At 42.9% G+C, this 20,265-nt stretch overlaps 3 protein-coding genes across 4 annotated transcripts in view; 2 read left to right on the top strand and 1 right to left on the bottom strand.

Moving 5' to 3' along the window:
* alg8 (ALG8 alpha-1,3-glucosyltransferase) overlaps positions 1–14,164 on the bottom strand; it is an 18,408-nt gene extending 4,244 nt beyond the window's left edge. The window contains exons 1-14 of the mRNA XM_015053503.1: positions 14,016–14,164; positions 13,385–13,463; positions 13,114–13,307; positions 12,035–12,144; positions 11,840–11,907; positions 11,649–11,775; positions 11,460–11,563; positions 10,625–10,745; positions 10,407–10,546; positions 10,196–10,335; positions 9,895–9,992; positions 9,355–9,427; positions 8,329–9,247; positions 5,502–5,507 (exon numbers count right to left, since the gene is read on the bottom strand). Coding sequence (XP_014908989.1) covers positions 9,022–9,247; positions 9,355–9,427; positions 9,895–9,992; positions 10,196–10,335; positions 10,407–10,546; positions 10,625–10,745; positions 11,460–11,563; positions 11,649–11,775; positions 11,840–11,907; positions 12,035–12,144; positions 13,114–13,307; positions 13,385–13,463; positions 14,016–14,101 — 1,566 coding nt within the window. The 5' untranslated portion in view covers positions 14,102–14,164 and the 3' untranslated portion in view covers positions 5,502–5,507; positions 8,329–9,021. The remainder of the gene's footprint in view (positions 1–5,501; positions 5,508–8,328; positions 9,248–9,354; positions 9,428–9,894; positions 9,993–10,195; positions 10,336–10,406; positions 10,547–10,624; positions 10,746–11,459; positions 11,564–11,648; positions 11,776–11,839; positions 11,908–12,034; positions 12,145–13,113; positions 13,308–13,384; positions 13,464–14,015) is intronic.
* Positions 2,388–6,252, top strand: guca1d (guanylate cyclase activator 1d). The gene is made up of 4 exons (XM_015053507.1): positions 2,388–2,869; positions 3,829–3,978; positions 5,676–5,763; positions 5,835–6,252. The coding sequence occupies exons 1-4, from the start codon at positions 2,675–2,677 to the stop codon at positions 5,969–5,971; spliced, it is 570 nt and encodes a 189-aa protein (XP_014908993.1). The 5' UTR covers positions 2,388–2,674; the 3' UTR covers positions 5,972–6,252.
* ccdc90b (coiled-coil domain containing 90B) lies at positions 12,155–19,110 on the top strand. Of its 2 annotated transcripts, none has more exons than XM_015053506.1 (9): positions 12,155–12,318; positions 16,084–16,203; positions 16,972–17,075; positions 17,679–17,780; positions 18,018–18,059; positions 18,131–18,202; positions 18,465–18,518; positions 18,622–18,736; positions 18,814–19,110. In XM_015053506.1, exons 1-9 carry the CDS (start codon positions 12,267–12,269, stop codon positions 18,867–18,869), a joined length of 717 nt encoding a protein of 238 aa, XP_014908992.1. In that variant the 5' UTR covers positions 12,155–12,266; the 3' UTR covers positions 18,870–19,110. The 2 variants fall into 2 exon arrangements, with proteins under 2 accessions (XP_014908992.1, XP_014908991.1); XM_015053505.1 differs by lacking the exon at positions 12,155–12,318 and adding an exon at positions 14,977–15,181.
* The last annotated feature ends 1,155 nt before the right edge of the window (positions 19,111–20,265 follow it).

The raw sequence follows: 20,265 nt of genomic DNA, 5'->3' as shown, positions 1-20,265 counted from the left end.
TTAGCTTAATTAAGCTAAACTAAGTTAGGATAATGTTAGGTGTTAGGATTTGATGCTGAAGCGTGTTGGTCAAATGGTAAACTAAGCCATTTGAGCCTAGTTTAGCATTAGATTGGCATACTCAGATAAACTGACCCAGCTAAAATAATCTAACTAAGATAATATCAGTTTAATTAGATGAGCTTAAATGAGCTTAAAGTAATATTGGTTGAGATTAATTTCTTTTAGTGTTATACTTTACCTTAGCTTACCTTTAATTTAGAATGGTCTAGTTTAAGATTAATTTATCTTAGATGAGCTGTGTCAGAGTAGCTTTTCTTGGTAGTTTATTTTAATCTGTCTCAGGTTAGTTTAGTTAACTTGGTTGGGTTATGTTTAACATGATATGAATTAGCTTAGTTAAGCTTTAGTTTAGCTTACCTAAGATAAGGTAACCTACAGCATGCTAAACTAAAGATAAGTATGGTTAGCTAAGATAAGAGTTTAACTATTTCAGCTTATTAAACCATGCTAATTTAAATCAAGTTAACGGTTAACCTAATGATCAGATAAAGAAAGAAGAGAAGATAATCTACAGTGGTAAATGTAGTGGATTGGCAAAGAGTGAAAAAAAAACAAAAGTCCAAAGAATGGAAACAAAAATTATTCACTCAGATAATCAGAAAACCATTTAAGGAAGAAATCTGTCAAAGTGAAATCTTTAACCTTTAAAATAGGGGTGCCCAAAGTGCAGCCTGACCCTGCATGATTTTGTGTGGCCCCTTGCTAAATATTTTTTAGGGTGATACATTTTACTACAAATAAATCTTAAAGCAGTTTAAAAAGTGTTCTGTAAAATACACATTTGTAAATTATTGTCCTGTTTTTTTTCATCCCTTTTACCTCCATCAGTCACTCTTACATAAGTTAAATCAGTAAATTGTAACCCTGACTGATTTTATTAATCTTAAATGATTTACAGAACTCCTTCCTAGAAAAATCTATTTTGTTTGTCTCAATAAAATTTTACATTTATAAGTTTATTTGAGCAGATAAACAATAAATGTTACATGACTCTTTGGATTTAATTTTTAAAAAAAGTGTCCTATACTGAGCATGCTCAGTGAGGATTTTCCTCAGCTGGCTGAGGAGCTGTAATCTGCGGGGACTCCTTCTTGGAAAAGCAGGATTTGATGCTGAAGCGTTAGCTGGCTAGCTGCCGCTGCCGGCGCCTCAATCTGATTCTGTTAAGCTGTTTGATCCTCAGATTGAGGCGCTGCAGCCTGAAATAAAAACCAGCAGCAGCAGGAGTGGAAATAGCTGCGTCGCTGCCAAGAACCACCCAAGTTACCGCAACACCTTGCCGTGACGGACAGCTGCTGCTGCCAAGGCCAAAGGTCAACCAAACACCTGGACCGCATGGCCCAGGAGGATTTGCTGCTGGAGGAACCAATCAGAGAGAAGAAGAGTCTGCATGGCGGATCCTGGGACAATTTAATATGGCCCCCTGACTGTAGTTCAAGAATGGTATTAATTTGTCCCTCTAATGGACACTTTTATCATTTTTTTAGCATGATTTTCAGTGAGAAAATTAATTAATATTTAATTCTTTTAATAGCTGAATTTTATTTTAATTTCATAGTAAGTAGGGTTGTAAACATCCAGCAACTTTTTACATAAAAAAAAAACACTGGAGCATATTTATTTTTTATTAAACTTGATTAGTAAAATAAACTTTTTTTGAAGAAAGCTCTCTGTTTTGTTACTGAGAATAGAATTTAAAAAATTTATTAAATAAACTGAAAAAAAAGTTAGAAAACTGTCCGCCTTTACCTAATACAAAGAATGTTGCAATTTTGTTTAATTAAAATATTGCATATTTAATTTATTGCTAAGCATTAAAAAAAACCAACATAATTTTACATGAACATTATTTTGCATTTTAAGTTTGAAAATCAATATGATTATTTCAGCTGTGGGATTCTGGCCCAGGACGCAAAAAGTTTGGGCACCCCTGATGTAAAGAAGCTTCGACTATTAAAATGTTTTATTCACAATTCAATAATTACTAGTGTAAAGGTGTACTTACTAACATAGAACAGTTGGGGTGTACTTACTTTGACCTCTTTCGTCTGTTACACTAATATACACTGTTCCATACAAAATGTACTTACTTTAACCTAGATGAAAGAGGAAAGATGTTAAAGTAAGTACACCCCAGATGAAAGAGGGTGTACTTACTTTAGCCCTTTGTGTGGTAGTTGTTTCTATGAACGAGGCTTCATGAGTTTGGTTTTATTGGTTTGAGCCCATTATTGGACCTCCTTCTGGTCCAACGGAACCGGACCAGCTGACAGAACCGGAGGATCAGGAGTTTATTATGGAGCAGAACCGACCTGAACTTGGGATGAAACTTTCCCGAACCTGCTCCAGAACGGTGCCGCTGCCGGTTATTTTCATCCTTGCGGGTCGAACCTGGCCAGCCGGTTACGTAAGCCCTGTGGTTCTAGACCCAGATCTCGGTGTCCAGAACCGCTGGCAGCGCTGCGGCTCATCCCATTAGCGGTTTATTTTCGGAGCGTCGCTAATTTCTCCAGAACCTAAGCGGGTTACACACAGAGCTGTGACTTCTGCTCTGCGGTCACGGCAGCCCGGTTCTGCCGCTCTCTGGGTCCGCGGTGCCGGAGCTGCAGCCATGGGGAACCACGGCTCCAACCTGGACGACATCCTGGCCGAGGACATGCACCACTGGTACAACAAGTTCATGAAAGAGTCTCCGTCCGGACTCATCACGCTGTTCGAGCTCAAAGCAATCCTCAACCTGAAGGGCATCACGGAGAACGCCAACAGCTACGTGGAGCAGGTCTTCTTCACCTTCGACATGGACGGGGTGCGTGCGCAGGCTGGGGGGGGGGGGGACAGGGGTTCCTCAGGGCTGATGGTTGGGGTTCCTTAGGGCTGATGAGTGGGGTTCCTTAGGGCTGATGAGTGGGGTTCCTTAGGGCTGATGGTTGGGGTTCCTTAGGGCTGATGAGTGGGGTTTCTCAGGGTTGATAGTTGGGGTTCCTTAGGATAGGGTTAGGGGTCAGATCCCACTCAGTGAAGCAGAACCATGCCTGGTTCCAGCAGAACAGCTCTGAAAACTGCAGCAGTTTTAAATCTGAGGCTCATGGAACTGTTATGGGACGCTTCATGCATGAAAACAGAACAAACGTAGGTCTGACCAGAATGTTTCATAACAATGGAGGTGTTAGAGATCACAACCAGGTCAACCAGAAGGTGATTGGATTCTGAGATGGATGGATGGATGGATGGATAGATGGATGGATGGATGGATGGATGGATGGATTTTTATTCTTTGATCATATTAATATAAAATCCCTCAGATTCTCTGTCATCTAATCAGAACCAGGAACCAGAACCACTGCTGTGCTGTGTTTGGTAACTGTAGTAACTGGGTCGGCTCTGGTCCTGGACTCCTTCATCAGAAGTGGACCGGACTGGACCGGTTCTTCATAATACAGAATTCTGACTGGGTTCCTGATTCCAGAACCAAACAGAGTTAGAGACCTGAACAGAACCGGGTCACTAATACTGACTAATCACTACGGTCCAACAGAACCAAATGACCTCTGACCTCCAGCTCAGAGCTCTGCTGATCTGGACCCGATCAGCATCTCTGAGAGAAACCAGAGAATATTCCTGGTCCAAACCGGGTTCTGCTGTCCACCGGAAGCTGCTCAGTAAGGTTCCTCCAGGTCCTGGGTCGGTTCCTCCAGGGTTATGGTTCTGTCTGCAGGAACCGGGTCTGGGTTTTATGGGTTTTAACGCCCTGGGTTGTGTCTGCAGGACGGCTACATTGACTTTGTGGAATACATCGCGGCCATCAGCCTGCTGCTGAAGGGAGAGATCAACCAGAAGCTGAAGTGGTACTTCAAGCTGTTCGATCAGGACGGGAACGGGAAGATTGATAAGGATGAGCTGGAGACCATCTTCACGGTGACGCTCTCTTCTTCTACATTTAAAAACCCAAAGCATGTTGGACCCTCTAGGCTTCTGTAGTAGCTCCATTACTCAGCTAATTAACGTGTCAAACCATCAGATTAAATCCACCTAAACCGTAAAAACTCTGCCACCTACTGGCAGAAATCGGCACCCACCTGCAGCCAGCAGGAACCTGAAATCCAGGGACATTACAGCATTAAGAGGAAACCGTCCAGAACCTTGAGATGCCTCTGGAGGACGGAGGTCATCCTGAAACATTCACTACTGGCCACTCCGTTCTCTAAGCTGCTTGTTCTTTGTTCAGGAGCTGAAAAAAGTAGAAAAGTAAAACCGTCTGAGCTCCTTAAAACCACCTTAAAGACCTGAACAGCAGATTAATCCTAATCTATCAGGTAGAAATGGTACACAGAATTTATTAAGATTAACTTTGGAGTTCAGCTTCTGCTGGTCAGTTCAGCTTCAGAAGCTCCATTCTGGGTTTCCCTCTACTCCTGCTGTTTGCAAAGTTAAAGATAATAATTGCAATAATTGGGCTTATGTTATAAAATAAATAAATGTGGCTTCATTAAGTCACATTTTAGCCACGTTATTCATTAATCTGTAAATGTGTAATATTTACTTCGAAGCTAAATATTTAGATTTCTATTTAATTTGAAACTTAATAGCTACAATAAAACTATTTATTTTGAAGAGAAATAATTACTTTGCTAATGAGTATGAATCTAAATATTTAGCTTAATAAGTACTTAAATTGAAGCTAAATAGTTAGCTAGCAAAATATTTATTTTGAAAACAGTTTCTCGCTGTTTGATGGTAAACATTTAGCTCGCTAAATAAATAATTAGCTTGATAACTTAATATTTACTTTGAAGCTAAATATAGTCCAGACTTCAGCGGTTCTGGATGGTTCTGATCGGTCAGGAAAGCTTCAAATACTCAGGAACAAACCGCTTCAGTTTTGGAGACTTGTCTTCTGGTCTGGTTCTGATGAGTGGAGCAAACATCTGTCTACTCCTCATCTTCCTCACTGCAGAAGACTAAAAATACCAACCGGGTCCAAAGAGAGAGAAAGTTCCTAAGGTTTAAGGAAATCCAAGTCAGCAGCCAGCAGAGATTAACTCTGAAATTAGCCTGGTGCTAATCTGCTGAATGAACTCTCTGTACTTAGAGTTGTCTGGTTCACCAGAACATCACTGGGTCCAACAGAACCACCTGGAAGGCTTTGCTATTATTTATCATCAGTTTTAATCTTTTATTATCTGATTTAATCAAAGATTCCAGCAGTGGGCTCAGCTAGCTAAAATGTTAGCTGTGCTAACCCTACAGCACAACTCATAAACATTAGTTCTGGTAACGCTAAAGTGCTTCACCAACATGATAATTAGCAGAAAGCTAATGCTAAAGAACTAATTCAACCATGTTGAAACAAGCAATGTGTCAATGACACATCAGAGATTATTGCTCTCTCCACAAAGTCTGGGAACTTTATTTGGCTAAGCTAAGTGTGCTAAACAAACAATTATCTCTGTTATTAGTGGGTTAGCCTAGGACACCAGTGGATGTTTGGTGCCGTCAGATGGACAAGCAGGAGGTCCCTTGTTCTGATTGGTTTGATGACAGATCAGGACCAGAACCAGAACCAGAATCAGAACCAGTCTCTGTTTGAACACTGTGTTTGTCTCCCCCTGCAGGCCATCCAGGACATCACCCGGAACAGGGACATCGACCCAGAGGAGATCGTGACACTCATCTATGAGAAGATCGACGTGAAGGGTGAAGGTAAGAACAGCGCTCCGCTTCCCGTCCAGAGCCGGACTGGTATGGCGCCTCTGACCTCTGACCCGTCCCAGGTGAGCTGACGCTGGAGGAGTTCATTGACGGAGCCAAGGAGCACCCGGACATCATGGACATGCTGCGGACCCTGATGGATCTGACACCGGTTCTAGAGATCATTGTGAAAGGCCGCCAGCCCGCCGTTGAGAACTGACCAATCGCTGCGGCCACTCCAAATCGACCAATCACACACCAGACTCTGGGAGGACCCCTAAAATCAACCCATCCACACCAATCAAACCCACAGAACTTTAAACGGAGCCCAGCAGCCGTCCGGTTCTGGCCCAACTCAGGAATATGTCTGGGTTTTCGGAAGCTGCTGCTGCGGCTCGGACTTTCCGCCATGATGGATTTCATATGGCCGGATGTTTTTACCCTTCACAAAAACATTTCTACACTCATCTCTGAACAGTTTGATATTTAGTTAAAAAAAAATCATCATAAAATATTTTCACATTCCAGATATTCGATATCTGAAGGTTCAAAATTAAAGATGTTTTACAATATTTCTTAAATAATGAAAACATTTATCAACAACCACAAATCCAATATACAAACCGGCTTTAACAAAAAAACATTAATTCTGGTACAATCATAAATATTAAGCATCAGAATTTTATCGGCCGGTCAGGAATCAGTTCATTAGCTCATCAAGAGAAGCTAACTGCTGCAGCTGTCGCACACATGATTAACGTTTCCCATTCAAGGTCACAAACATGAAGTCATGTTTCTGAACAAAATGTCGAGTTCACTTTAACTCATGGATAATAATTTTAAAGGCTAACGAGTTATTAGCAAACAGCATCATCTGACTGTTTCAGATTTGGTATGTGAATGTTGGCAACTGGTAGGAGAGCAGAGGGAAGTTCAAACTAAAACTGGAGCCTCAACAGAGTCACCAGCGAATGATGCATCAAGTGTCAAAGTCAAGGCCAGGGGGCCACATCTGGCTCACCGTAGCTTTTTATGAGGGACACCTGAACAGAAGCTTCAGGATATTCAGGATAACAGTTGGTAGCTTAAATAGTCTCATTTAATCAAAGCAGTTTTATCAGTTTACTGCCAGATCATCTAGTTTTTTTTTATCCGCTGTCATGGAAACTCCTGTATAATCAACAGATTTCCAAATGTTTTCATGCGAGTTATGAGTTTACTGCAAATTTTCCACAAGAATGATAAAAAACATCGTATTTAAGTGATGCTATCTCCCACCTGTAGGTGGCAGTGTTTCATACTTCTACTACTCTGCTGCCTCAGCCTGACTTGATGTCATAGTTCACGATCTATACAGCGAGAAACAAAGAGTCACATTTACCGTCAAACATGAGCACAAATATGGCGTACTCTCTAAATTTATTCTTTCTAAATTAATGTTGATTGCAAAAAAAAAAAAAAAAAATCTCACAAATTGTGAAATCCTGGTGGAACTCATCAATGACAGAACAGGGGGCAATATTTCATTTTAAGAACTTATAGATTGTAGACCGTTACTTATTAACATCAGTTTTAAATGGGTTTCACATATTCAGGTTAATACGACTCAGAGTGAAACTGAGTCCGATTCCCTGATGCAGAGCAACACATCAGATAATCCACCTCCTTTGCTTCTGCAGCTCCTCCTTAAAGCTCTAAATATTAAACACGTCACCAAAAAACACCCTGAGTCTAGTTCAAACATTTACAGACACAGGACATCCTAATACCTGCTGCTCTGAACCAGTCCAGGGAGTTCAGAGCAGAACCGGGTCAGAGCAGAACCGGGCCATTGGAGTACAACAGTGTATTGGGCTGTGGTAGACAGAAAAAAAGCTAATTTGTACCAAAAAATTTCCAGAAATGTTCTAAAAAAAAAAAAAACCCTCTAAGTTTAAAAAATGTTCAACTTTTTAAAATGTTTCTAGTTTTTCCTTTATGAAAATTTTTAGGTTAATCTCAAAATTTCTGAGTTTTTGGCAGAAATATTAAACTTTTAAAACTCAGTAATTTTGCTAGAAATTTTCTTAAAATTTTGACTTTTTCCAAATTCAGAAATTAACTCTTTTTCAGTTTTTTTTTATTATCAGAAGTGCACTCTTTTTTTTATCTACAATGGCCGTAATACGTTGATGTATCGGAGGAAAACCCAGAAGTATTTAAACACACGAACGTAATGGCTACTGACATCTAGTGGTCAACACGGGAATTACAATGATTTGTTTTTTTCCTTTTGCTGTGAATTTAAGTTTTAAGAAAAACCCAAACTGTGGCCTTTAGTTTGAAGAATTTATTCTGTCATTTACTCCACATTTAGCCCTGCTATTTATAGTTGATGACCAGCAGCAGGCGGAACTCTGATAAAAACACCCGATTTTAATCCTCAGCTTGGAGCAATGATGATGATGATGAGGTGAGTAAGGTTACAGCTGTTAACTGGTCTTCATTCAGTCTCAATATAACAAAACTCATTTTTATTGTGAATGAAAACTGTGACTGTTTTGTGTTTTTGTTGCCTTATTAATAAAGTTTTTAAACAAGTGAACGTCAGTCACTTATTTCTTATTACATTTCTAATCAGTTTCACTGAAACTGATTCAATAAACGATAAAAGGAAACGGATCAGTGAAACTATGACTGGAAAACGTTATGCAGACGATGCTCTGATTTCCACAGATAACAGAAAAAACTCTGACGTCTGATTGGCTGTTAAGATCACAATGAACAAATCAAAATGGAGGAAGTAAACAACCGTGTTAAACTTCTCAATGAGCAGAACAGGAACTGCTTTTATTTTGATATTCTCAGCAGGATGGTTTCTTGTAATGTAACAGTTAGCTTAGCAGCGAGAGGTTGGAGGTCAGAGACGTTTATTTGGTTCCGAGATGATCCAAGTCATGAAATAAAGTGTGAAAAACTGGCAGTAAGACTCAAGTCTCAGACCACGAGTCCAAGTCAAGCTTTAAGTCCGAGTCGACTCATCTTTAGACTGAAGTCAAACAGACACTGAAGGGAGACGAACCGTTTATTAAAATAATTTTTTCAGCAGCTGTTTGGTCCAAGTCTCTAACAAGTCGTCTGTTCATCCTCCTCCTCTCCCATTCACGCTGTTGTCATGGTGATTATTGTCTCAAGTCAACACCGACCAGAACCAGATAAGTCCGTTCTCTCCTGGTCCCCAGTAGTTCTGTTGTGTGTTAGGTGGCCCTGCCCCCTGTTGACCTCGTGACCTCAGAGCTGTTTGCGTTTGTCGTCACTGCGCAACAGAGTGGCGTAGAGCCTCAGGAATGAGTAGCTGACCCCGACGGCGCAGTACACAGAGGTCGCCAGCAGCGGGAGGAACGGCAGCTTCTGTTGCCACGGTGATAATGGGAAAATGAACTCGCAGGCAATCGCCACAGCAGCCAGCCCCAGCAGGTAGGCGACCTCCATGGGGCGGAGCAGAGAACCCTGAGACCTGAGAAGAGAGTAATCTGATTACATTCTGATGTCAGCCAGGTGTGTGTGTTTACCTGGAGGGACCAGGTGTGTGTGTTCACCTGGAGGGACCAGGTGTGTGTTTACCTGTGCAGGTTTCCCAGGGCAGTGAAGGAGTAGATGGTGAACATCAGCATCAGACACACCTTGATGATCATCTCTGGAAAACATGCAGGAGAAACTCAGACGGCCTCCATTATTGTTATTATTATTATTATTATTAACACTCGGATGTAAATAATAATAATCCTGCTGAATTATGACGCATGTCTAGGGTTAATGATGGAAAAGTTGAATAAAATGCGGCTAAATAAGGCTCTCCTGTTTATCGATCAGTAAATTATCTGATGATTATTTTATGGATCGATCTGATTAATGGTTTCATACTGGACGTATTGACAGGTCAGTGAGCTTTTAACTCTCTGTACGGTTACGGTTTGAACGGTCTCCAGCTGCTGCTCCAAAACATTCAAACGTCTAGGAAACATGAGCTGGCCTACAGGAAGTGATGTCATCACGCTTTGGGAACATGCCGAGTTATTCTCTTCATATTTCTGGATTTTCATAATTGAAAAACTGATCAAAACCTTTCAAAATAAAGTTTTGTGATGAGAGCTTCCTGTTTACCTGCGGGGGTGAAGAGCAGCGGGAACAGCGAGTAATGTCCAGTGGTGGATAGGACCAGGAAGATCCCAGCATCCTCTCTGCTCTCCACAGCCAGGATGCTGCAGGGCAACACACAGAGGAGGGTTAATGCAGGGCAACAGGGCCCCATGTCAGGCTGGCAGATTCCAGCACAAAAACATAAAAACACAACTCTAAGAACCCAAATCTCATTGCATAACAGCTTCTAGAGACATTTTTTTTTTAAATTAACTAGATTAGTATCATTCCACTAGCTGACTCTGCCTCCTGGTGGACGTCTGACCTGAGTGGCAGCACGGCCAGCAGGATGGCTTTCTCGTGAACGTGCCAGCCGAACAGGAAGGAGGCCAGAGCACAGAGCAGCAGGCAGCGCAGGAAGGCCCGGTTGCCACGGCGCCGGCGCCAGATGGAGACCAGCGCCGGCTGTAAAGAGGAGAAAGGTTTCAAAGGATAGTTCTGGTGCATGCAGGCGGGCCGGGTCGATTCCGACTCACCACAACAGCTAGCAGCGTGCAGAGCAGCGTGGCGGCCGGAGGGACGGACGGCAGGACGGCGTGCTGGACCTCCTGGACTAGACCACCCGTCATGGCGGCCCGGGGAAGCTCCGCCTCCTGCAGCAGCTTCAGACGGACGCCTGGAAGAAAACAGAGAGCGGTTCTGACTGGGTCGGGTTGGACGGATCACAGAACTGACTGCGGAGCGGCTTCCTCACCAAGCACCGCCAGCGCCTTGTCGGCACCGCTGTAGAGCGCCCAGGCGTTGGGGGCCCAGTAGGCGTGACAGAGGCCTCGCCTGAAGGGGAAGAGCCGCGACACCACCTGGGACAGCTGGCCCTGAATGCACCACCAGCATCATCATCATCATCATCAGGTCTGAATAGTGCAAACTCGAGGTCTAGAGAAGCTGACGGGTGCAAATACGCATCAAACAGTCTGAGCGATAAAGTTTATCATCTGGTGGTGAAGTTGTGATAACAATAAGTCTATTGATGAGCCCATTTTCAAGACTAAAATCTTGAAAAATAATAATTTCTAAAACATTTTGATCTGCATCACTAATTATTTACTGATATTTATTGATAACCTTATTAAACAGAAACAAATACTAAAAAATAATTTTGACAATAAAACATCTGACATTTATTGTGAAAATCAAAATTCCGATCACAATAAATGATAAACGATACAATAATCGCCTCCGAACAGCAAACACGCGAATGATGTAAAAACAAACAGAAACGCAGAAAAACTAGAAGAAATAAAAAAGGGAAGATGTCATAAACAGCTTAACATGTAATTCTCCACAGAGCAGAAATCCTCCAGACCTCTAGAGGGAGTCTGGAGTTGGTAAAATTACCTACATAAACATGCTGCTGTTCTGTCAAACTATAAAAAATGTCTCAAAAACACATGCAACTTTCATCTGGCTGTCCATTTTAACAGAGGGTCAGGTTCAACACAGTGCTGGCTCCCCCTGGTGGTCTGGAGGAGTCTGCAGCACTTTCAGTTTTGTTATTCTTCAGTCGTCAGTGTAAAGGCGGAACTCACCATGGCAACAAAGGGGCCAAAGGACAGAGCGAAGACGGAGACGACGATGCTGCCCAGCGCCAGCAGCCGCAGTGGAGCGAAGCTGCTCCACCTGATGGAGCCGTCTGCAGGAGAACAGGGAGCATGAGGAGACCAGACCGGACCGGACCAGGACCAGGACCAGAACAAGAACCAGAACCAGAACCTGACCTGGCCGGTCCAGAGTGAAGCAGTAGCTCCTCAGCAGGAAGATTCCGTAAGCCGGCGCCACGTACAAGAAGATGTGTTTCAGGTTGAGCAGCACGGCGAACAGCAGCGCCCCCTGCAGGTGGCGAGACTGACCACACAACATCCATTAGTCACTTCCTCTCGATGGCCCGCCCTTCAAAATAAGAGTCTACCTGCAGGTGTCTGGCCACAGAGAGCAGCAGGAAGCCGAACAGGAAGCCGTTGTACTGGAAGTGGATGTCTGACACGAAGCATGAAAGAAAACACTTTTTATGATGTAATCACCTGGACCCCTAGGTTCTGGTTCCCCATGTTCTGGACCGGGTCGGTCAGCAGAACCTCTCAGACCTGCAGCAGAGGAAGGATACGGTCGACGATGAGGAGGCCGAAGTTCCAGAGCAGCAGCACAGCGAGGACGAAGGACGGCTGGCTCAGAACGACCTGCGGAGCCTTCTGCACCCGAATGCACCGGCAGCACCTGGAGGACAGACCCAACCTGATTCAGGAGCAGAACCCGAGCCAGAACCTTCAGAACCGACACCAACGGGAACTCCAGGCCAATCAGATCTGGGAAAGGCGGGACAAGTTGGAAACTGACCAATGAGAGCTGAGAGAGAGAGAGCAGGACGTGGAGACGGTTCAGAACCAGGAAGTAGGTTCTGCTGGTTTCTTCCTTTTAAAGGGGAGTTTTTCCTCCCCACTGTCGCCACATGCGTGCTCAGAGGGAGGGATTGGTGTGAAGGGTGTTCAAAGTGGGGTCCGTGGGCCATATGTGGCCCTCTAGTTCAGTGTTTCCCAACCCTGGTCCTCAAGGCACACTACCCTGCATGTTTTAGGTATTTCCTTGCTGATTTCAATTGATGACTGATTGCAGTTCAACAAACGCCTGTTAATCAGTTGAATCAGACACATTAAAGCAGGTAAACTTCTAAAACATGTAGGACAGTGTGGATAAGGACCAGAATTGGGAAACACTGCTCTAGTTGATTTAAGATTATGCTTCTAAACTGGATCAAAACCAGCCTGCAGTCAGAAACTGGATGCAGACAGACAATTTTCATCTACAAGGTGACAAAATCTGAAAATTACTTTGAAAACATTCAGTAAAACAAATTATTTCTCATTTATGAAGGAGGTTTCTGTAATAATTAAAACCACAAACATAGAGAGACCTTTCCTCAGTTTCTGAGCCGATTAATACAGAAAGCAGTTTAAATCACACTGTCCTGTTCCTGAGTTTAGACTGTAAATATGTAAAAACAAAGAAAACAACCAAACCAAGAAACGACTAAACTCTAATCCTGTCCTGTAGGGACGCATCATAAAAACCCTGTTCATGTTTTAGATCCTCGATCATTTCCAGAGCTTCATCCTGCACTCAAACCTTCAGTCGCCATGGTTATGGAGCGGGACTTCCTGTCCCGGGGTGTGCGTGTTCTGGACTCACTCTCTGGCCGCGTAGATGAACAGCAGGTCGGTGCAGACCACTGACAGCCTCTGGAACAGAACCGTGGCCGGACTGGCGTAGTTCAGGTTGTCCAGCCGCAGCATGTCGCCGTCCCAGTGGCGCGCTGCCTGCGCTAGGCCCCGCTCCAGCCAGGCGAACAGCGGCGGGTAGTCCAGCGTCCACTCCGACGAGTTCTGGAGGCAGAGCAGCGGCAGTTAGACAGCGGCGGAGTCCGGGTTCTGCCCGGTCCGGGTCCTGAACACGGACTGACCTCATGGTACCAACGGGACAGCGGCAGGCTGTGGGTGATGGCCAGCCAGTTCCTGTGGACCTCAAAGTCTGTGGAGTGACTGGACACAACAGAACCATCAAACTAGAACTGGGTTATTTTAACCAGCTTTAAAACGCTGCTTAATTCGTTTTTAGTGTTTTTCTCCAATACTAACGTCAGTCCAGAGTAGCTGTGGCTCAGTCCAACCCAGTTATCAACACAAACTATCATTAATAACATTTAAGCCAGTTTAAAACTTTTTGAACTGAATTAAAGCAATAAATTAACTTTTCTCGAACATTAAATTGGTTTCAGACTCTTTCAGTCAAACAGCGCCATCTTCCGGCTAATCAGCTACTCTTGCTTCAGGTAAAAACACGTCAACTTAAACTCAGAATAAACTTTTATAATTTTTAATAAACAGTTCTAACATTATATAATATTTTATCCATTCAGACCAACTCTAACAAACTTCACATTTATAATTTTAAACATTAATATTTAATTTTAAACATTTAGAAGCAGGTTGCTCGCTGCTAGCAGCCGGTTAGCCTGATGCTAAAATCAAAACCGTGGGTGTGGATCAGAACCGCGGGAAGGCAGCAGCCCACGCAGGATTGTTTCCACTCACTAAGCGTTGATGAAGAGACATTTGAACAGAGAAACTCCCACAGCTAAAGCCGTAAACCAGCTCCAGCTATCCGCTTGCGCCGCCATGACAGCCAGTCAGGGGGCGGGACGGGGTGAAGGCGGAAACTTTATTGATACTAAACAAGTGGACATAACAGCACCGAGGTTCGGCCTGCTTCCGGTCTGATAAATACATCAGCTGTTATGTTGTCACATAGCTCTTTTCATCTCTTTACACGTTTTCTCTACTTTAGATGTTTCTTACTAAAACAAGTTGTGTGGTACGTTATCAAACGCATTCAATGTTACCAAATAACTTCTTTACTAGTCAAATAAAACCACCATGTTGACGGATTGTAATTAATTTCTGCAGGTTCAACGGGTTACATGTACTTTAGAATAAAAATTACTTATTAATAAAGTTTAAGTTCTTTATTTTATCCAACGTTTTCCATCTAATCAACTCTGTTTTATTTTTTTTTATATCATATTCCGATATTGGCCTGACCTGTCTGACTTATTTGTCATTCAAAGACATCCACTCATAATAAACATGGATCGAAAGTTTTACAAGAAATTTAATTTATGGAGCCTTGAAGTAGTGGATTATTGTGCATTAATATGTCAGGTATTGATGTTTATTTTTGTTGCTATATTACAAATAAATGTAAACCTTAAATATTAAAAGTTCCCCAGAAAATAACTTCTGGAAAATAATTTTAGCTAATAATAATGAGAAAAAAATATCTATAGCTTAGTTAGAACACGTTATAAAACAGGAAATATTCAAAATCCTGAGCAGAATTATGTTGTTGGAGAAGGATCTGAGGTGAAAGCTGAGGTTCTGGATTTAAATGATCTTTTTATTGTTTTATTTTACCTATTTTTCACTTGTATAAGTCTGGAATATTAAACGTAGTTTATCTACACTGGTATTCACCACTAGAGGGCTCCATGGGCATGACGGACATGACTGTTGCAGATCCGACTGTCCGTGAAAGCACCACCGTCAATTCTGTCCGGTCAGCTGTCTTTCCGCTGAGCGCGCGCTGCTTTGGTAAAGTTCGGCTGAAGTTCGGCTGGTATCGGTTCAGGTGAACGAGGGCGCTTCCGGGATGAACCCCCTGCTGCGGCGTCTCGTCGCGCGGCGGCTGGGCGCGTGGAGAGGTGAGCGCCATGGAGGAGGGAGGGGTACGAGGCAATCTGTGCTAAAAGTCAGGGGTCAAAGTGCGCATGTGCACAGTTTGAGATCGTTCTGCTGGTTCTGGATGATGTTCCTTGATCTCTGATTGGTCGGAGGGAGTTTGGTGCAGAAAAGGTGTAACTGGAAGCATGCCTGGAAGTCCTTTTCCTCATCCTCCTCTTCCTCAGGGCAGCTTCTCTTTCCAACATGTCTAGTTTTCACTCTGACTTTTTCTCAAGGTTTGTCACACAAAAGTTTTGTTCCTAAACGATTAGTTTGACGTCGGGTCACCCAGCTCTGATTTAATGATTTCATAAAACATTGACTGTTGCCCGGCAACAACATAAAAAATGAAGTTACACTACTGAACTGAAATAACGAACGATTCGCCGCCAGGAATCGTTCGTAGTTTGTAGAAGCGCATTTGTTCTACGGAGGACTGATCCTGCCAAAAGTGTCAGTAAAATCAGAAATAATAAATGGCTCAATAAAGTAATTAATGCTGACAGTATCACATCCAAAAATCAACAATAAGAATTTTCCAATCTTAGAGCTTGGATGTTGATGTTGAAAGCACCAGAACATCTCATGATGTTGGAGCAGAACCAACAACATTTCCAGTAAAATGCTGAGAAATCTGATGGTTTTAATGGTTTTGGTTGGAAGTAGAACAAAGCCTGAACCAGAACATAGCCCGGGTCCGGTCCAGGAACCAGAACCTGGCCCGGATCCGGTCCAAGAACCAGAACACAGCCTGGGTCCAGTCCCAGAACCAGGACACGGCCCGGGTACGGTCCAGGAAATGTTAAAATGTGCTCCACTTGAGCCCACCTCCATCCAGTTCCTGTTCCGTGTCAGGACTTCAGGTTTGCTGTGTGTGTTTTAGGTTTCCATGTGGGAACTCCGTCTGCGACCTTTGACCTGAGGAAGGTTGAGCTGACCCCTCTAGAACAGAGGAAGCTGACCTTTGACTCCCATGCCATGGTGATAGAGCTGGAGAAGAGTGGTGAGCCGCTGATCCCGTGAAATCCGTTCCAGTTTTTGCCAAATTCCACATTTTCATTCTATTCATTTTCCTTGGTGCTGATTGGCTGAAGTTCAAACAGGGCTGCAGCTGTTAGCTTCTGCGGTAGCGCTAACACAAAGATGATTTCATTATCAGTTTATTCATAATCTAAATAAATTGCCAACTGTAATAATATAAATGGCTTTAACTTTGCATTGTTCCTACTTTGCTGTGCTAAGCTAGTTAGCTTGTACAGAAACAATATTATTTTCCTTTTATCTCAGTCTTCCTTGTTGGAAACCAGATTTTGGGTCTTCGTTGTTCATGTTATGGTGAATTAAACTATATCTTAAGTTTGGAATAAATTCATCATGTTTCAGAAACAATTAAAGTTTTCTGTTAGTGTTAGCATTCAGTTAGCCACTGGTAAAGCTAGCTTAAACTAGAAACCCTAGCTTGACTTTATATTTATACAATACTGCTGTTATTTGACATACTAACAATGTTTTTAGGATGTTTTAGCATAGTAATGTTAATTTATTATTGAATAAAAAATGTCCATGAGTTTGAAGCAGAACTTTGTGGGGATTTTTGGTTTTACGGAAAGCAGAATCATGTTTTTATTGGCTCTTTGTATGAGGATGTATGGAATCCTTATTTTCTCTTGTTTTTATTATGTTTTTTTAGTCTTGTTGTGGGTTTAGTTTTAATCAGTTTTTCAGTTTTAGTTTTTTGTGTTGTTTTTGTTTTTTGTTGTTTTTTTGGCAGGTTTTGAGAAGCAGCAGGCCGAGCTGATCGTCTCAGCTCTGGTCACGTTGACCACAGCCAACATGGACATCGTCTACAAGGACATGGTGACTAAATCCCACCAGGTACAACTTCATACCTCAGAGTTTTTATAATGAGTCGCTAACTGCAGGTACACAGAGCTGCTACGGTTAGCAAGGTTTAAAAAGTTGCTCTTTCAAAGTTGAGGAAAGTTTCCTTCATAACGTTCTTACCGAAAAGACGCTGAGCTCCTTTCATATCTGTTGCTGCACACTGCTGGTCACCAAACTGAACTACATCCTTCTCTAACTTAAAAATAAAACTACAGCTGCACTCAGAAATATAACAAGCCATGTTGTTATATTTGTTAGAAAAGCATATTTTGTGCAACTATAAAGAAAAATTTACCTCAAACCTTAAAAGCAAGACTTTTCTTTCACAATATTGTTTGAGTCTATACATCAAAATTGCTAAAAATACATTTTGTAACATTATTGTAGCTGCAGTAGCAGATATTTTTGTTGCTTAGTTAAAAATAAAATCATTTATTACACAAGCACTTTAAAAGTGTTTGTGTAAAGAGAAAGTCTTTCCATTCTCTTTCTAGATTACCACACAGTTAGAACATCATATTGTTGTCATATCAGCTTACAGATAAACAGGACAAACATTGAATAATAATGTTTAATAACACCGTGGTTCTGCAGGAGATTGCGGTGCAGCAGATCATGGCTCACCTGGACTCCATCAGGAAGGACATGGTGATCCTGGAGAAGAGCGAGTTCGCCAACCTGCGGTCTGAGAACACGGTAACGCAGTGCTGGTGTTTGTTATGATGGGATGTTGCCGCCCTAATGGCAACATGGTGCTGGTTCTGGAATAGTGTCTTAAAAAAATAGAATTTACTGATTCTGTGCTGCTTTATTGTTTACATGCAACTATTAAAAGATCGTAGTGAAGTTAGAAGGTTCTGCTCTGCTGGACCTGCTAACGGTCCTGCTAATCAGTAGTTAGCGGTTCATAAACTCCCATTTTTGTTCCTGCAGAAGATGAAGCGAGAGTTGGAGCAGCTGCAGAACAGACTGAAGGTGAGGAGGATTTGGAGGAGTTCAACGCTGACTCGACTGTGTGGAGATGCTAACAGGTCGTCTGGTTTCAGGAGGAAAGTGAGAAAGTCAGAGCAGAAACCAAACTGGACATCAACCTGGAGAGGAGCAGGACCTCTGAAATGGTAGGTCAGGAGAGATTCTGGAGTCAGCAGGTCTACAAGTCCAGCACTGAATCCAGAAATCAGCAGGAGACCTGAGTCATTTCTCCGGTCTCAGGAAAGACTCGACTCACGTCACACACACTCTGTTTAATATTACATACACTTGGTCAGAAGTCACAGTCTAGGGTCACACACTCAGACTCGGTCTGATCTTCAAGCACTCAGTCTTGAAGGTCAGTCCGAGACTTGTTCTAATACTCAGACTCCTTGCTCTCTGTCTCAGTTCACCGACCAGGAGAAGAAGCTGATGGAGGCAACATCAGAGTTCTACCACAAGGTAACTCACCTGCAGGTCTGATTGGTTCCTTCTGGAAGTGGGTGGGTCCACCCTGCTGGCTTCTGATTGGCTGTCTCCTGATGACATCACGTTGTGTCTCCAGAAGGCCGACCTGGAAAACGACAACATGGAGATCAACAAGAAAATGGACCTACAGGTGGCGTCGCTGAAGACGGTGCTGGAGTCTCTGAAGCTGGAGACGGTCCGGTACATGGCAGGTGGGTCCGGTTCTGGTTCCGGTTCTGGTTCCGGAGACGGTGCTGCTTTACATTTATCTTCTGCGTTTCCTTCACAGCAACCATCTTTGCCTGCCTCGCCATCGTTCTGGGAGTGTACCGATTCTGGAGGTGACGGATCAGAACCAGAACCAGGTCTGGTTTCAGAGAACCAGCTGGTACTTCCTCAGTGTGCTATAACTCGGGTCAAAACCAGCCTGCAGGACGGTTCCGACCTGGATCTTCAGCCTGTTTACGTTGTTCCTGTAACCTGATGCAGAGAAGTTGGTCGTGTTTTAGTGATGCTAGAATGTCGTCGCCCTGGTGGCGGCTCGCTGCATTTCTCTGGATCTGGAATAAAAACCTGATTTCACTTATTTTCTGTGCTGCTGCTTGTCTTTGACGCTGAGCCGTCCAGAAAGGCCCGGTTCTGCTATGAACCAGAACCAGAACCGTCCAGACGAAGTTAGATGAATCCCATCCAATCATTTTCTTCCACTCTTGTCCCTAGTTAGGTAGGGAGGGGTGCAGATGCCTGTCTATCTCCAGCGAGAGGCGGCGTCACCCTCAACGGGTCGCCAGTCCATTGCAGGTTAGATGAATGCATTTAAAGATTTCTATGAATCATAAAAAATAAATTTAATGAATCAACTTTACAAATAAATAAATTCTAACCTAGCTAAATCTGACGAGTTTTAGTTGATCACAGGAAGTTCTGCCTGTTGTCATGACAAAGGTGCCATTTTTGGACAAACCAGATCAGAACCAGGGGAGGTTTGGAGTTAAAGCAGGAATTTAATTGTTTTCATCATTTTTATAGTTGCATGAAAAACAAAAACAAAGATTTTAAGACAGAATGTGAAAAAGGGTCAGAACCACTCAGTTCTCCTCGAACTGGACCGGATCAGATGTTCTATAGACGTATAGAGTTAGATGTGTTGTACAGTCCAGGCATAGAAACCCAGCAATCGGAACCATTAGGTGAAATGCAGTAAAACTGGAACAAAACCATCAGTTAAAATGTAGGTTATTTTTTAAATATGGAGACATTCTGGGTCAGAACACCAGAACCAAACTGGTCCTGATTCTTTTCCCCAAATTTGATATGAAATCAGTTGTTCTATTTTTAGTCATATTTAATGTTTAATATTAAAGGAAAACTTATTGCACATAAACCAGCATCAGCTTTCCTTTGGCAATTAAGTTTATTTGGCTTGGAAGGTCATTTCCACCATGGAAGACAAAATAAAAGCCCAACAGGAAGTTGTAATTATGAGATTAAAGGTCATTCTGTTTCTCTGAGAAGAAATTGTCCAGAATCTCATAATTATGTTCCTGTCTGCTAAACTTCCTGTTGGGCCTTGATGTTTTATTTCATGGTGGAAATGGGCTTCCATGATTTGGACTTGCTCCATGGACAGCCACCTGATCCACCCAGTGGAGGGGTTTGTGTGAGATGGGTGGTAGCTGAGGTGAGAGGCACCGGGCAGCCATGGGCGACCTCGTTGCCTCAATCTTGGTGCCTGTACGTT

The sequence above is a fragment of the Poecilia latipinna genome, unplaced genomic scaffold (assembly GCF_001443285.1).
Source record: "Poecilia latipinna isolate Pla-1442-1.1 unplaced genomic scaffold, P_latipinna-1.0 Scaffold1184, whole genome shotgun sequence".
In the NCBI taxonomy this organism is placed as follows: domain Eukaryota; kingdom Metazoa; phylum Chordata; class Actinopteri; order Cyprinodontiformes; family Poeciliidae; genus Poecilia; species Poecilia latipinna.
The sequence above is the reverse complement of the archived record's forward strand: the minus strand, read 5'-3'. Positions and strand labels throughout refer to the sequence as shown.